Here is a 15,274-nt window from a genome sequence, read left to right on the forward strand (position 1 = left end):
TAACTACTACCTTGTACACACACTTTATTTTCTACATTGTACATTTTCCCCAAGATCTGGGAAACAGGGCAGAGGATATTACCTCTTTGGACAGCCCCCATTACACAGCTATCCCTCTTGACAAGAAAGCCTAAATGATGGACATTGGGAAGGAGCAAGGTACTTGAATTTCAGGTTTGTCTGGTGGTGGGGTTGCTATTGTGGATCTTGTTGGCATGTTATGGTAAGAAGGTCTGTGGTCTCTTCTGTGAGTCAACCGGTCTCCCAGAGGCTTGGGGTGGGGGTTGCTAAAATGGGAGCTGAATTCTAGACCTGATCCTAGAAGGGATGGCGAGAGGGACAAGTGAATTTGGAGTGAGAATGTGTGTCTTATTCTGTGCCTCCCTATTTGTGATTCTTTTTTTGGGGGGGGGGTCTCCATTAATCATTTACCTGGATGTTTTAGACTTCTTTTCTCTTGTTGGAGAGCCCTTGGGGAATGACCCAGAAGGGAAGGCTATGGGAAGGGGTCAGGGTCAGGGAGAAGAAAGTCTAGGGTGCTGTAAGGGATTGTGTTTACTACGAGTAATCTATGTGGGGCTGGAAGGCAAGAGAAGCTAGTTGGTATATAGGTTAGGACTGCTCTGTGAACTCATATGGCTATAGGGAGCTTGGTGGCATGAGAAAGCCCATCTATCTCAGGAGTCATTCCCTTCTTAGACTTTGGACTCCTGCTCAGTGGCCAAAGGTGCATGAGTTGGTGTAGGACCATGGGGCCCAGAGGTAGCATGAGAGCTAGCCAGGTCAGGCCCAGGATGATCCAGATAGCAGCTAGACTCCGGTACACAGAGATGTAGTGCTTTTCGGGGTCTGTGCCTGGGAGAGGAAGAACAGGGAGAATCACGTGTTACAGTCACTCTACAGGTCCCATCTCCACAATCCTACACATCTGGCTCAGGGTGGTCTTCCCCAGGTATTCTACCATGACTTCATGATAAGCAGCACCTTGGGGAGAATCTTTTCTTTCTCCCAGAGCCACTGAAAACCCCATTAACTCAAGCCAGACTGCCTCTTAATCTTACAGCAAAGTCCTGGGAGGTTGATTGGAGGTGGAGGGATGGATAAGGACTGAGGCTTCTGGATATTAACAATAATGATAGCTCACATTTCAATAGTGCTTTAAGAGGTTTCCTCAAAATCACCCCGTGAGGTAGATAGTATAAGTTTTTTTTAAACCCCGGGAAGGATTTTGAGGAAATGGAAATCATGATCACACAGCTATTAAATGGTTGAGGCAGGATCTGAACCCAGGTCAACCTGACTCTATGTCCATTGTTCTATCCATTGGGCCACCTAGCTTCTTCCACATTACTAGGATTTATGGGGGCCTCACAAGTCATGTACCCCTCCCTCTCAAATAGTCTTAGTGGGGCTGAATTTCTGGTTTCCAGCCTATCAGCCCCATTATCCCCATCCCCTCAACCCCCACCCCGGTCCTCTAGCTCCTGACGCCCTGGCCCCTAGGCTTCTAAAGTACCCCAGTTCCTTTTGCCCCATTCCCATACATCTCCCTTACCTACAACATAATCCCCAAAGCCAATAGTGCTGAGGGTGATGAAGGCAAAATACAAGCCCTCACCATAGCTCCAGCCCTCCACGTGGCTGAAGACCATGGGGGGAAAGATGAGAAGGAGAAAGGTCCCCACAGTCAGGAACAGAGCAAGGCCCAGGGTCTGTACCACCTAAGAGAGACAGGAAACTGATGGAGTAGCTCCCATGGTGCAAGGATGACTTCAGGGTGCCCTGGGGCCACTTCCTCACTAAAGGAAAACCAGCAGCTTCTCTGGGGATATGTGGCATGTATTTGGCCCCTGCAGATTGTGGAGAACTCTTGGGACTTGGGGAAAATAATGATCCAATAGGTATTCTAACCTTTTACATGAAGAAACAACTCAAACTAAGTTGGGATTGAGGAGGGGGACCACTTGCAGACCATACTTGTCTCCCCTTCCTTATTCCTGGGAGAGCACATGAGTTCAATCCAAGGGAAGGGCATTGACTTCATTGAGGAATGAAGGACTGGGGCCAAGTTGGATTGGGACTGGGGCTAGGATCATAAGTAAGAAAGGCACTATTGAGAACCAGAAGAGGTAGGAGTTGAGGGGTTGCTGTGCTGGGACTATTTGAAGGAGTGGGGAAAGGGCCATAGGCTGAAGAGAGGTGGTACCTGATAGCGTCTTGGTCGATGTCCCCAAGTCTCCATTGTGGCAAAGTGAGATCTTAGTCCTTTTCCCAGATGATTGAGAAACACCACATTGAGTGGGATCCCAAACAGGGCATAAAAAATGCAGAAAATCTGACCTGCTTCTGTACTGGGGGACAGGTTTCCATAGCCTGGAAAAGGGGAGAAGATTGGGAAGTAGGATATGTGGTGAGGCTTATATCAAATGCAGATTTCATAATGTGTATGTTTATGCCTTACAACCTTCTCCCCAACCCCACAAAAAAAATCTTACAACCAATTCTGAGTGGGCAAAATAGAAATCAGGAGATTTCTCCTCATTGAGGAGTGACTAATTTGAAGACAGTGGGTAGGAGGGGGGATGGAGGTAGAAGGAGTTACTAGTTTTGAAAGCTTGTACAGAAGAGACCTAGGGGGTTTTCAGGATGGAGGATGCCAGAATAGGGGAATCTAGCCCTCTTCCCTTCCCCCTCCCCCCAACTCCCCATTACCTATGGTGGTGACAACTGTCCCTGCAAAGAAAAAGCTGTTGCTGAAGTCCCAGTTGCTGGGGTTGGTGGAGTTGCCGGTTGGGTTCACACCTTTCTCCCAGGCTTCCATAATGACCTATGCCAAATATGAGGTATTGGGGTATGGGAAGCATGGAGACATTGGGTAATCAGGAAGAAGGAGGGGCAGGGTTATGTGGAAGGTGTTTATATTACAAGAATGATCCGAGAAAGAAGGAATACATAAAGTGAGTCTGGGAAAGTGAGGCACCATGGAGTTGTCAGGATAGTAGGAAGGGTTTCTGTTAAGATGGAACTGCTAGGTGCTGCAGAGGATGGAGCATCAGGCCTGGAGTCAGGAGGACCTGAGTTCAAATCCAGCCTCAGACACTTACTAGTTGTGTGACCCTCGGCAAGTCACTTAATTCTGTTTGCCTCAGTTTCCTCATCAGAGCTGGAGAAGGAAATGGCAGACCATCACTCTAGGAATCATAATGTTAAAGCTAGAAGGGAACTTAGAGGACATTTAGTTCTACACCCCCCTCCCCCACGATACAGAGGAGGAAATTGAGACCCAAAGAGATGAAATGTGGTCAAGTTCACACATCTAATAAGGTAGGACTTGAACTCAGGTACTCCAAGGACAGTGCTCCCTTGTCCTTGGAAACATGGAAGGCTATGGAATCTTACACACTTGGAGTGGCCAAATAGAAGAGGCATCTTTCTGTTTGGTTTTCTGAAGGTACTGACTTGGGCCTGGGGGTTGGACAAGGTAGCCCAGGACCTCCCTCATGTTTCTGTGTGACCTGGTCATTCTACTCTCTAGGGTCTTCTTGCAGACCAGATTCTAAGCCAGTACAGGGTACAGCATGGTGCACATGCATGGCCTTTCCTGGTGTGGCTATGGGTTGGGAGATGGGTTCCATTCGTTGTCCACTCTTGCCTTAATGGTTACTTGGAGCTCCTTGGGTAGAGATTACTGCAGCTTGCTAGGCTTCCTTGATATCTGGGGTGGTCAGTGGAGGGGTGTGTGTGCGTGTGCGTGTGCGTGTGCGTGTGCGTGTGTGTGTGTGTGTGTGTGTGTGTGTGGTGGGAATAGTTAAAGCTTTCCCTAGACTTAGATTCCCATGAGAAATGTTCCCTAGAAGGCGGACTGTAAATTCAAGGCCTAGTAAGGGTAGGGTGGTGGTGGCCTAGCCAGAGGGACTTCGTCATAAGACACCATCTGCTTTTTCTCAGTCTGACAGGTTAGGGCCCCTGAAAAGACCCAAACTTTGTCCTTACTCTCTTTCCCATAAACCCCAGGGCAAAGGACCTTAACCCTTTAGATAGCAGCAGTCAACACCCTGCTGGCAGATAGAGATGGCAGTCCTGGTCATCTTCGGTGTTTGTTTGTTTTTTAAATCATTCTTTTAAATTGAGATAATCTTAAAAGCTAGGATTTATTAAACTGGAGAAGAAAAGTCTGGGGGAATAAGATATTTCACATCTCTATAAAGTCATTGCAACTTGGGACCAGGAGTTTTATCCCTAAAGGGGCACAAGGGTGGTGGTGATGGGGAGCATATGGACTTCACTTGGAGCGGCAAGGAACATAATCAGTCCCCTCTCGGTGAGGGGCATTGAATGAGAGGAGTGCCTCAAAGAAGGAGGGGCATTTTCTTTTCCAGAGGACTTTAAGAACAGGAGGTGCCTGCTCCCTGCTCAGCTGCCAGTGTTTGGGATAGCTGCAGACCTAGAGGCCTTGGGGAAGGATGAGAAACATTTCCTCTGTCTCTTATAAAGACTTTTCTGTAGTCTGATATAAGTGGAATCAAGAAAAAACTATACATTCTTCACTAAGGTGAGGTAAATGGAAAAGACCAAAACAACAGTAACAAACAATGCTTTGTCATTTTAAGGTTGACTCCAAAGAAGAGGAGAAAATGCATCTTCTTCCCTTCTTTGGTGACTGTGGAATCAGACTCGGTCTGTGTATTGGTTGGTTTTTCCAAAATGCATTTCCCTTATTCTTTATTACAAGGGATGGCTGGCTGGGCAGGGGAGGAGAAGAGATACATCTGGAAATGAAAGTGATGTAGCAACAAAAGATATAAAAATTGGATATGTAAAATAAAAATTCTTATTCTCATGAAAGCTGGTCCAGATGAACAAGGACCAAGTGTTTTTTGGGTTTTTGTACAGGTGGGGAAATGGAAGGCACTCATTTGTAAGTCACTTTGCTGAGGACCTGTCCCAGGGAGTCAGTAACAGAGGGGGTAGGTAGCAGCATTCAGGTGATCACTCGTTGCTGGTCTCGGAGCTCTATCAGAAAAGCTTCCTAATGATGCTGATAAACACTCCCCTGGGATCATGGAAGCTGCTTTGGGCTTGCACCTCATAAGTGGACTTTAATCATCTGGACTTCATTATGGTTCAAACCTTTAGGAACATGAGTGACAGACCACAAGAAATAATTGCTCCTAGTCTTAATCAGACTACCTCTAGCACTGCCTTTGGAAATTTGGTCTCACTGGATGTGAGGTAATAAAATATACTTCTATAGGACACACTGGAAAAATTATGGTCACAGCTGAGAGGCAGTGTAGTATTCAAATCCTGCCTCCAGGAGTTACTAGCTAGGTATCCAAGGGCAACATACTGCATCTCCTTGTGCCTCAGTTTCCACACTGGTTAAAATTAGGGTAATACCTATAGTTACTCACTAGAGGAATTGGGAGGTTTAAATGAGACAATATATGGTTAACATAATGGTGTATTATTAATTTATAAGTTCCCTGTTGGCATAGGAAGACAAGAGATGTTGATGTTTTGGGTTTTTTTTTTTATCCTAGGAGCACAGGGTCTTCTAAGGATCCTGGGAACATTCCCTTGCCTCCAGGCCAAACTGTTCCTAACTGGTGATTTCAAAACTTCTCTTAGCTCACTCTAGTGATTACTGGAACACAGTGTGGCAAGGAGCCAAGAAGACCTGGGTTCAAGTCTCACTTTGACATGTGGTAGCTGAGTAACCCTGGGCAAAGCACGTAGTCCCTCAGTGTTCTAGGCAAGTCTCTAAGACTCTTAAAGTGAAGAAAAGTCACTCCCCTTCTCCATCCTCCCAATGCATTGGAAGAGGATGTTTTCTTAGGCAGGCATTCCATCCGGAAACCAAAGAAATCCCAAGTTTATTCCCTCTACCCAATACCTGTGATCAGAAAGTTTTATATCTAAGTGTCTAACATGAAACTTGTGGATTTTAGAAGGGGAAAAACTCATTCAGAAGAAAAAACATCACAGTAGGAACGAAATTATTAAGCACCAGGCACTGCGTAAAGCAGATAATAAATATCTCATTTAATTTTCAAAATTCTGAGAGGCGGGTGATATTATCTATCCCCAGTTTACAGTGGAAGAAATTGAGGCAGATAGAAGTTGTGACTTGTCCAGGCTTACAGCAGTTAGTAAGTAATCTACAGCTCTGGTTAGCACATATAAACTAATAATGCAGAGGGACCTAACCATCTGCTAACTGCCACTGTTGTGTAATTGTGTACCACCAGGTGTCATGATAACAGGCTTGGATCAATTAATAACTGTAATGTTTTATATATGTATATACACATACATATATATGTTTTTATATTTTATGTATATATTAAATCTCACATCACATAGCCCACCAACATATACAGAGTTATGCTTATACCATCTAATAAATGAAGACTTGAGTGCCTGTGATCTAAGGTAAAGCCCTCCTGCTGCAGACCAGTTTTGCTCCTATTTAGAAGGACTAGTAAGTCTCCACTTAGAAGTGCTTTCCATATCCTCTGGCTTCTCTATTTCACCTTCCATTCTGGGGAGGACATCTTCTAAGTCCTTGTACCCTTTCCTTTGTTTAGGTCCCTGAGTCTTTCTCAAATTGAGAGTCAGTGATCCCAATTTTTGTCTGGCAAAGATGTGGGAGGAGGGAGGAAAGACAGACTCTGAGACAAGAGGCTCTAGGAAAAGCTTTTCACTGGAGGAAAGGCACCTAGACTTGGCTTTTACTCTTCAGCAATCTCTCCTCAATGTACATAGGGGCCAGTCTTGTTTTAAATCCCCCTCAGCACATATAATAGTCTTATTTACACTCTTGCGTGTGACCTTTGACAAATCACTTCCCCTCTGTGAGTCTCAGTCTCCCTTTCCCTCGACCTTAAGGGGTCGGATGATGTCCCAGGATTTTTCCAGCTCCAAATCCAGTGACTATGATTTTGTAGTTGTTGACCCTGCTTTTTAACCATTCTTAAGTCATTTCATCCTCTGGTTATTTCAGGTCATTTGAATGTGATCTGTCTCCCCAGACTCAAGGACAGAGACCATATCCTTCTGTCTCTGGTGTCTGCCACAGAAGCCATAACAGGGCTTTGTATATCAAATCTTTACTTTTTAACTTGTCCCCATGAGACCATGTGCTGTTGGACCAGGGATGCTCAGGAGTCTAGAACAAAACCTATGCAGAGTAACTAAAATGGTGCATGGCAGGGGTTAGGAGTGAGGGTGGGATTGAATAGAGGTAGTCACTCAAAAATCACTTCCTTGCCTGGGTCTAGTCACTGCAGAGGCTTGGACAAGCAAAGCCAGTTAATGTTCCTAAATCTGAAACTTCAGGCCCTTCCCCCTGGAGGAGGGTCTGATGATAGATGTGGACATTAACTGTGTGGCACAACTCTTGTCCAAGTCCTGGCATTGAAAATGAGCTGGAGGAAGGTCAAGTGGGACAGCAGCTTTGGGGATGAGTGGTCCAGAGGAACTGGGCAGAGTTTTTCTTCATGCTTTCTCCCACCTCCATTTCCCTATCCCTGACTCTCAGACTTTCCCAAAGTTTCAAAGCCTTCCCTTCCTTCTCCAGTCTCCAATTCTGAGCCCCCCTCCCCATCCAAGTCCTGTCATTCCACCTCCCCCATCTCCTTCCTCCCCACCCTGTCCCCACCTCCCCATATCACCTGCACAAACCGTTCCAGGGCATACTGGTCCAGGCAGGTGTAGTTTTCTAGGAATCGTAGCTTCTCTATCTGGAATTGATTTCGAGACTGAGCTTCTGCTTGCTTCTCTAGCAGCTGGAAGATGGCAGCACCCAGCAGCAGGTAGCTGAGATAGGCCAGCAGCAAAGACAGAGTCCAGCCGCCTCGACAGTCCAGGAGCCCTGAGCCAGCCATGTCTCTGGTCATAGAGTAGGGGGCTGGGGCTACACTGCACTGGAGAAGAAGGCACTCTTCTCCAGAGTGCAGAGCACTTACCTTTTTCCTGGCCCTACTGGGCAGGGCCCCCCTCAAGCACTGGTCCTTCCCCACCACAGCTGGCTGGCTGGGCTGGGGAGTCTGTTTGAACAGTGCAGTATAGCTCAGCCCTGCTGCTCAGAGTGCCATGAATGCAAACAGGTCTGACGTCCCCTGATCTGGGTGGCCTTCCCTGAGGAGCAGGACAGGACACTGCTCTACTGAAGTCAGGCTGCTCTTTCCTCTCCCATAGAGTAGAATGAGAACAGTTTCATTACTTATTCCACCAAAGGCAGGTCTGGCCTTGAGGAGGTTCCTGCAGCAGCTCCTTGGCTTTTCCTCATCTTTCAGACCCTAAAAACATGGGTCCTTTGGGCCCGAAACCATAGGATTTGGGGGGAATAAGAACTAGTGTGACCTCTCATCTATACTCAGTTTCTCTTTCCGTGAAATGGGGTGTTTGCCAGGGGGAACACAAAGAGGTAAAGGAGAGGTGAAAAGATTGCACAGGTGGAGGGAGATTAAGGATGATTTGATTAATCTGAGTGATAAATCAGAGCAAAGCAAGCATAAAGCAATTGTAGTGTTCAGGGACAGTGGTGATATGAGCATCTGGGGCATCTGACCAGTTTTTATCGAAATTTTCACTTTTCATTTCTCTCCTGCGACCTTTCATTGGTATCTTTTATTTTTACATCAGCCACATTTCTCAACAAATTCCTTCCCTGGCCCTTAAAGAAAAGTTGGAAGGAACCCAGCTTCCCCAAACTAAACAATACATTAAGCAAGTTGAACATTATATGCACACCATCCACTTTAAAGTGAGGGGGAGAATTGGATAATGAGGCTCAGCCTTGTGGGATGAACTGTCACAAATGCCAAACCTGTTTTGCCCCTGTTCCTCTGCCACTTTGAATCTTTCGCTGGGGAGTGGGGAAGGAAGCCCTGTTTTCTGGGGGTCATTCTCTCCATCCTTCTGTCTCCAAGCAGAACATGACAGGCTGGTTGTCTGTCTCCACTACAGACAACACTAAAGGAGGATCCCACCTACTGGCTTGTTTTAGGTGGGGTTCCACCTGGTGAATCCTCTCCATAGTAGGAATGTTTAAAATAGAGAACACAAGATTCAAGGGAGACATTGATCTCTATCTTCAGATATTTGAAGGGCTGTCATGTGAAAAGGGATCAGATTTTTTCCGTTTGGCTTCAGAGGGAAGAACATGGAGCAGTGAGTGAAGAGGTAATTGAAGTTTCAGGTCAGGGAAATTACTCCTCCCACTCCTCCCCCCCCCCCCCCCCCCCCCCGCCCCGACCCCTTTCATCCCCAACCCAAACTTCCTCACGGTGAGAGCCGTCCTGGAGTAGAACGGGACTGGCTTGTGAGGCATTAGAGATTGTCAAGCAAAGGCTGGGTATGGTAGCTGGGGATTCCTTTCAGGTATGCGATCAGATGGAGGCTGAGATCCCTGACAGCTCCAAAATTATGTGACTCTGCGATGGGAGGATGTCTATGGTGCCCTATTCAAGTTCCTGTCTGTCACAGGGCTTTCTAGCAATAACAGCTAGCACTTATACAAAGCTTTAAGGCATGCTGAGCTCTTTACAAATATCGTCTCGTTTGAACCTCACAATAACCCTTGGGGGTGGCAGTAGGTGCTATTATTATCCCCATTTTACAGATATGGAAACTGAGGCAGACAGGTTACATGGCAAATTAGAAAGAGATGGAAGGTGAGAGAGAATGAAAAGAGAGGGGGACAGAAAGGCCATTGGGGTGTGGTAGAAAGAATGCCACCATTCTTAAGTATCATCCTAGGGTTTCCATAGTGCTGGATTTGGGCAAAGAAGTAAAATTATGTCTTCAGTTTCTCACCTCTCCTTAGTGGCCTTTTACTGTTTCCTCATATTTTCTTCAGCTTTTTCCTATCCCATGTCCCACATCTTACAGGGTCTTGTCCTTAGATAGCTATCAGGACAAAGTTGTTCATTGACAACTAAGTTGTGAGCCAGGGGCTTAACTGTGATTCTGTCTTAGGGGTAGATGATCTATTTCCATACCTACAACTTCTCCACTTTCTCCGTCGCCCTCCGCATTCACACATGCACATATAACCCCATACCCATTCTCCCATAGCCACATTCCATGTGAACCCCTGATATACCCATGTTTAGCACTAGAGAGGCCAGATACTAGAAACTAAGAACAGAATTTTTTTTGTTTAGCTTTTTTGCCTTGACTGGTGACAGAAAGGGGAGAGATACCCACTTGAAGAAATGCCTACTTAGGTGCTTGAATAAATGCATATTTAAGAAAGGGACTTGAAGACCAAAATTTCTGAAAGCCATGTTACAAAGGCTCATGTTTTGGGCCAGTAGAGGGCTGCTTAGGGTCAATCCATCTATTTATAAATTTGGCCTTTTTTTTGGCATGTCAGCAAAAGTCCTTTATAGACTTGGTGAAATTTATTTAAGAGTTCATCATTACTCTAGGGTCTTTCTCACTATTTACTCATTTCTGAAGAAGGTTGACAGCCTAAGATGGACAGACAGAAAGCATGATTTACAATCTCCTGAAGAGATAATTATTACCTTTAACGGGAAGAGCTAACTTGTGCTTCCCAAGGGTGGGGGCCGAAATCAATTAATGGAAAGCTAACATGACTGATCCTATTGGTGGAGCTTGGTTTGACATCTGGAGACGATAAGGGATTTTTTGAAGCTGAACTAATTAGGAGGTTGGAGGAAAAGAGGGAAAAACAAAAACCCCAAATCAATTGAGTGTACAACGTAGAGAGAGAATACTGAGTAAACACAGCATGGAGGAGACTTTTTCCATCTGAATAACTCCTGAGATAAGGTAAAGGACAAATCACTTACTCACCTACCTGACACTGGTGTTCTCCCATGGATTGACCCAAATAAATATAGATACACATAAATGGGAAAAAAAGCACCTTTTCTTAAATTGTAACCAATGAGTCAAGGTAAGTACTTTTCTGCAAGCTGCTTTACCACCTTCTATATCTAGGGAGAGGACAAACCAAGAGGGAATACAGTTATAGGAGCATAGATTTAGAGTTGGAAGGGACTTCAAAGGTGACTGAGTCCACCACCCTCAAATGAGATAAGGTATGGAAAGTATTTTGCAAACCCTGAAGCACTATCTAAATTCTAGCTATTATTATTAGTATTAATATTACAGATGAGGAAAGTGAGGAGTTGTGAGTTCCCTAGGTTAACAGATAGTAAGCATATGAGGTAGGATCTAAACTCAGGTCCTCTTGACTCTCAAGTCTAGTACGTGATCCACTATGCCATGCTGCTGGGCTCCATAAACTCAGAGGGAGCAGAGATCAAAGATGGCTCCTAAAAGAATTTGATGAAAGATTTTGGAAGGTGGTTTTTTATAGGTTCTGAAGGTCTTCCAAAACAAAGGGACCTTCATACTTTTCTACAGATCGAAACTGGAATAATGTTTCCAGGTCCCTACCGACATAAGGAGCCAGGTTCATCATGAAGTTAGAGGAGTTATGCTTGTGTTCAGAAGGAGATGGGGGAAAGTTCTTAATGGTGATTTAAAGCAAAGATTCACTCCACCCCCTTTTATTGTTTAAGCTTCTAGGAAGAACCTCACTGTTCCATCTCATTTCTTTTACAGTGATACTCAATGTCTGTCTACAATCACTGCTGCTATATCCCCTCACAACTCCTACTGTCACCAACACAATCCTTGATTGGGTCATCAAAGACCACCTGATCGTTTTCAAAAATTTCCACACTGTTTTCTTCCTGGCTACCAGGCATTATCATTCCCTCTTTAATCTGGCTCCAAGTTCCTGGCTTCTAAAGAATCCAGGGCCAAATGCAGAAGGCAGCATTTCACAGTGGGACATTCACTATGAGTGTTATATCATTTTCCCTTCCTATATACACATTCCCATAGACTCCATACTGCCACTTCCTATATCTTCAACTGGTACTTACCCACAAACTATTCCCAAACAATTCTCCCCTGTCCCTAGCCCATGCACCTACTCACAAACTATTCCCAAACACTCATCTCAATTTCTCGTGTAGCCAATGCACATGTACACATATCCTTGTGCTTCCACATTCCCCATACATTTCCTTACACACACTACACATAACTTCTATGTCTTCTCTTCCTACAGTACATAATATTCACCCTAATTCTCCCCATTCTTTTTCTCCTATCCCACATCAGTTTACAAGACCTGTCTATGCACCAGAAATTTCAACAGCCATTCCTCTGCCTAAACTTTAAAAATGCTTATGTTTACATTAAAAAACCCCTCGCACATTTTACCTTCCTTATCATATTCAAATGGGCAGTGTGGTGTATATGTAGTATGTACAGATGATACATATAGTATGGTGTACATGAGATGAACAGTCAACTGCAGACTTGGAGACCCAACCCTGCTTTGGACTGTGTAATATTAGTTAGGTTACTTCAATTCAGTATTTAAGTGAGACCTCTCTTTGAGCTTCAGTTTAACTTCCAGTTTTGGCATTCTTTGATTATTTCTGAAAAAGAGAGAAGGCTTGATTTCCTTCAGTGGGGCTGGTCCATTTTGAGAATCACTGGCATGGCTTCTAGAGAAAATGCCTTTCTTAAAGCTCTGTTTTCACCTTCAGGAGCACAGAAGAGCTCATTGCTGGCTTTCCTTGACTTCAAAAGGACAGTTTAGTATGGGTGAACAGAACATTTTCTCCTGAAACTTAGTTTGCCTCTAAATCTGGAAGACATGGAAGCTTTGAAAAGACTTTCTTACACACAAAAAAACAAACAAACCCAAAGCAAAACTTTGCTAGAAACTGGCCTTTAAAAAAATCTGAGAAAAGTCTTTTTCTAAGCATTGTTTCTGCTACTGTGGAATTCCAAGGCAAATAATCTAAGCATGATTCTGTGCCAGAGGTCTTGTGTCAGACAGGAGGGTATGGTTTGGAGGTGGTACTTTATTTAAGAACCATCACATGACAACGATTTGGTTGCTGCGTGTGTTGCTTTGGGAGATAAACTCCCAGTTTGTCTTCCTTTCCTCATTTCCTCTCCAGGCTTTGTCCTAGTCTGTCTGGCTTCATGGGGCTGCCCCTACTTCCCTGCAAACAAGGTCTTTGGATCCAGAGAATAACTGCCTCCAGCTGGAGACCTGGAATCAATAGTATCTAACGAGCTCCCGTGTACACAGCCCTCTATCATTCAGAGAGCAAACTGGGAGCGCCCAGCCCTTTCCCTGGGACAGCTGGTAATTTCGTGACAGCGACAGGGATCCCTCCAAACCCATTTCAGGTCTTTCTTGTGTGAAGTATATGTATCCATGTATTTATGTGTGGGTCCTCAATTGTTCAGGTCTTCTCAGACCAGTCAGGTTTAAGAGTCAAATCGACGGGATGTGGTAGAGAGAACATTGGTCCAGAATAAGGGAGACAAAGGCTCTTGTCCTGATTGTCACTCTGTAAGTGGCTGACCGCAGAGGCAAGTCCTTTCTCCTTGCTGGGTCTTGGTTTCCTTATCTTTAAATAAGGGGAGTTAGACTAGGTGATCTTTTAGATCCTTCTCCATTTTAAAATTACATTTTCATACATACAACTCATTTACTCTGGTCCTGAAGAGGGAAAGAGCCCATTTTACATTCTCTTTCCAGAGTTTTCATTCTTTATCCTTATTAGACAGAGATTGCAAAGAAAGTGGGCAACTTCTTTTATTCAAGTTGTGACATCGTCAGATGCTCCTACATTGTTTCTGTTTCCCAAGGCTCCCCGTTTTCAGTTCTCAAAGGGCCCCAACCAGGATAAGACCTAGACAGACCCTCTAACCATTGGCCTTGTACAACTATTTCCCTGCCTTATATGCTGAAAAACTAAAGTATTCTAGATTCTTAGGTTGTCTCTACTATGGCTAAATGAAGCATGATATTTGGAAAAATTCTGGAAGAGACAACAATTCTTCCCTGGTCACAAGGAAACAGTAGCCAAAATTCCAGAAAATCACAGACATCCACGTCAAGGTCCCCTGAAGTTTGGAGTGCCTACCCGAGCCTCTCTACTATAGCTTTTGGAGAGATAATGTCAGGTTCTTTTGATCTGCTTCAAAATATCTGTGTTCCAGCTGAACGGTCAACTTTCTGGCTTTGCGCCCAATTCACGCTGGGCATCCTCACTGTAAAGATCATGGCAGACAATTTGGCTGGAGTGATCAGGATCAACCATCAAGATGTTCCCAATTCAGGAGACAATTTGGCTGCCCTCTGCTTGGATCCAGCTCTGTAGTGCCGGCCTAAGATAGTGCCCTTTCGTTCCTAGATGTGAGCTTTTCATTTCCCTTTATTATTTCATAGTCCTAGGCTTAGTGTGCATGGGGTGTGGGGAAAAAGGGAGCAGAGCACAAACCTCCAGGTTCCATTTTGCAAAATTGACATTTCATAATCTGAAAGTATCCAAATTATCCAAAAGGCAAGACTGCCATGTGGCCCACATTATTTTAAAAATAAGGGGAATTATTTTAAGAATACAAAACAAACAGAAAACACTCCAAAACTCAACCACCTCGCTGGTGTCATGGCCAACAGCCCCAGCATACAGTGCAAAGAGTTGACTTTCCATTTGGATCCCTCTCTCTACTTCCTGCCCCACCCCCACCTCAGCATGTCCCACCATTCCGGTATGCCTCCGGGCCACTCCACCTTACAGAAACACAAGGCTTTCCATTAGTGCTCAAGTCACATGTTGTTCCAGCCATTGAGGCAGCACTTCCAAAGAGAGGATGAAAGAAGAAAGGAGTTTTATCTGTACTCTGTCCTTGTTTTTCGGCTGATCTGCCAGGCTGCCATTATAAATTCAATTGTTCCCCAAACCTGAAAGGAGACAGCATTTTGTTAGGTTGTTCCCTGGTAATAACAACAACGATGGTGGCAATAGTTAACATTTAATTTAGCATTTAAAATTGGCAAAGCATTTGACATGTATTATCTTTTCTGAAGCTCAAAACAACTCTCTGAGGTTGGTGGTCTCATTATTCCCATTTTGTAGATGAGGAAACCAAGGCTGAGAGAGGTTAAGTGACTTGCCCAGCTGCTCAGTGTTTGAGGTAGGATTGTTCACAGAACTTTTTTACTCTCAACTCCAACATTCTATCTACTGTGTTACTCTAACTCTCATCAATGGCACATGAATCAAAGGGCAAGAGAAGATGGTAGGAAGCAGCTCGATTCCCCCTCACCCATGGAGTCTCAGTGCTCTCAAAGACCCTAATTTTAATTTCTAGGGACAGTCATTAATTTATTCACCCAACCTTTATTGTA

General features: G+C 44.6%; 2 protein-coding genes across 4 annotated transcripts in view; both read right to left on the reverse strand.

Moving 5' to 3' along the window:
• Nucleotides 1–7: 7 nt before the first annotated feature.
• On the reverse strand, nucleotides 8–9,213 carry KCNK16 (potassium two pore domain channel subfamily K member 16). The gene is made up of 5 exons (XM_072641999.1): nucleotides 7,677–9,213; nucleotides 2,713–2,827; nucleotides 2,207–2,373; nucleotides 1,556–1,721; nucleotides 8–855 (listed from the first exon to the last, which is right to left on the reverse strand). Exons 1-5 carry the CDS (start codon nucleotides 7,899–7,901, stop codon nucleotides 632–634), a joined length of 897 nt encoding a protein of 298 aa, XP_072498100.1. The 5' UTR covers nucleotides 7,902–9,213; the 3' UTR covers nucleotides 8–631.
• A 5,157-nt stretch (nucleotides 9,214–14,370) lies between these two features.
• KIF6 (kinesin family member 6) overlaps nucleotides 14,371–15,274 on the reverse strand; it is a 504,404-nt gene continuing 503,500 nt past the window's right edge. For all 3 annotated transcript variants that reach the window (XM_072642001.1, XM_072642002.1, XM_072642000.1), the window contains one exon: nucleotides 14,371–14,827. In XM_072642001.1, the coding sequence (XP_072498102.1) occupies nucleotides 14,811–14,827 (17 nt within the window). In that variant the 3' untranslated portion in view covers nucleotides 14,371–14,810. The remainder of the gene's footprint in view (nucleotides 14,828–15,274) is intronic.

This window comes from Notamacropus eugenii, chromosome 2 (assembly GCF_028372415.1).
Source record: "Notamacropus eugenii isolate mMacEug1 chromosome 2, mMacEug1.pri_v2, whole genome shotgun sequence".
Taxonomy (NCBI): domain Eukaryota; kingdom Metazoa; phylum Chordata; class Mammalia; order Diprotodontia; family Macropodidae; genus Notamacropus; species Notamacropus eugenii.

Coding starts and splice junctions, on each gene's coding strand:
- KCNK16 (XM_072641999.1), bottom strand. CDS start 7,901: ATGACCAGAGACATGGCTGGCTCAGGGCTCCTGGACTGTCGAGGCGGC. Junction 1,722..2,206: donor ATCGACCAAGACGCTATCAG/GTACCACCTCTC, acceptor TGTCTCTCTTAG/GTGGTACAGACCCTGGGCCT. Junction 856..1,555: donor CTTTGGGGATTATGTTGTAG/GTAAGGGAGATG, acceptor TTCCTCTCCCAG/GCACAGACCCCGAAAAGCAC.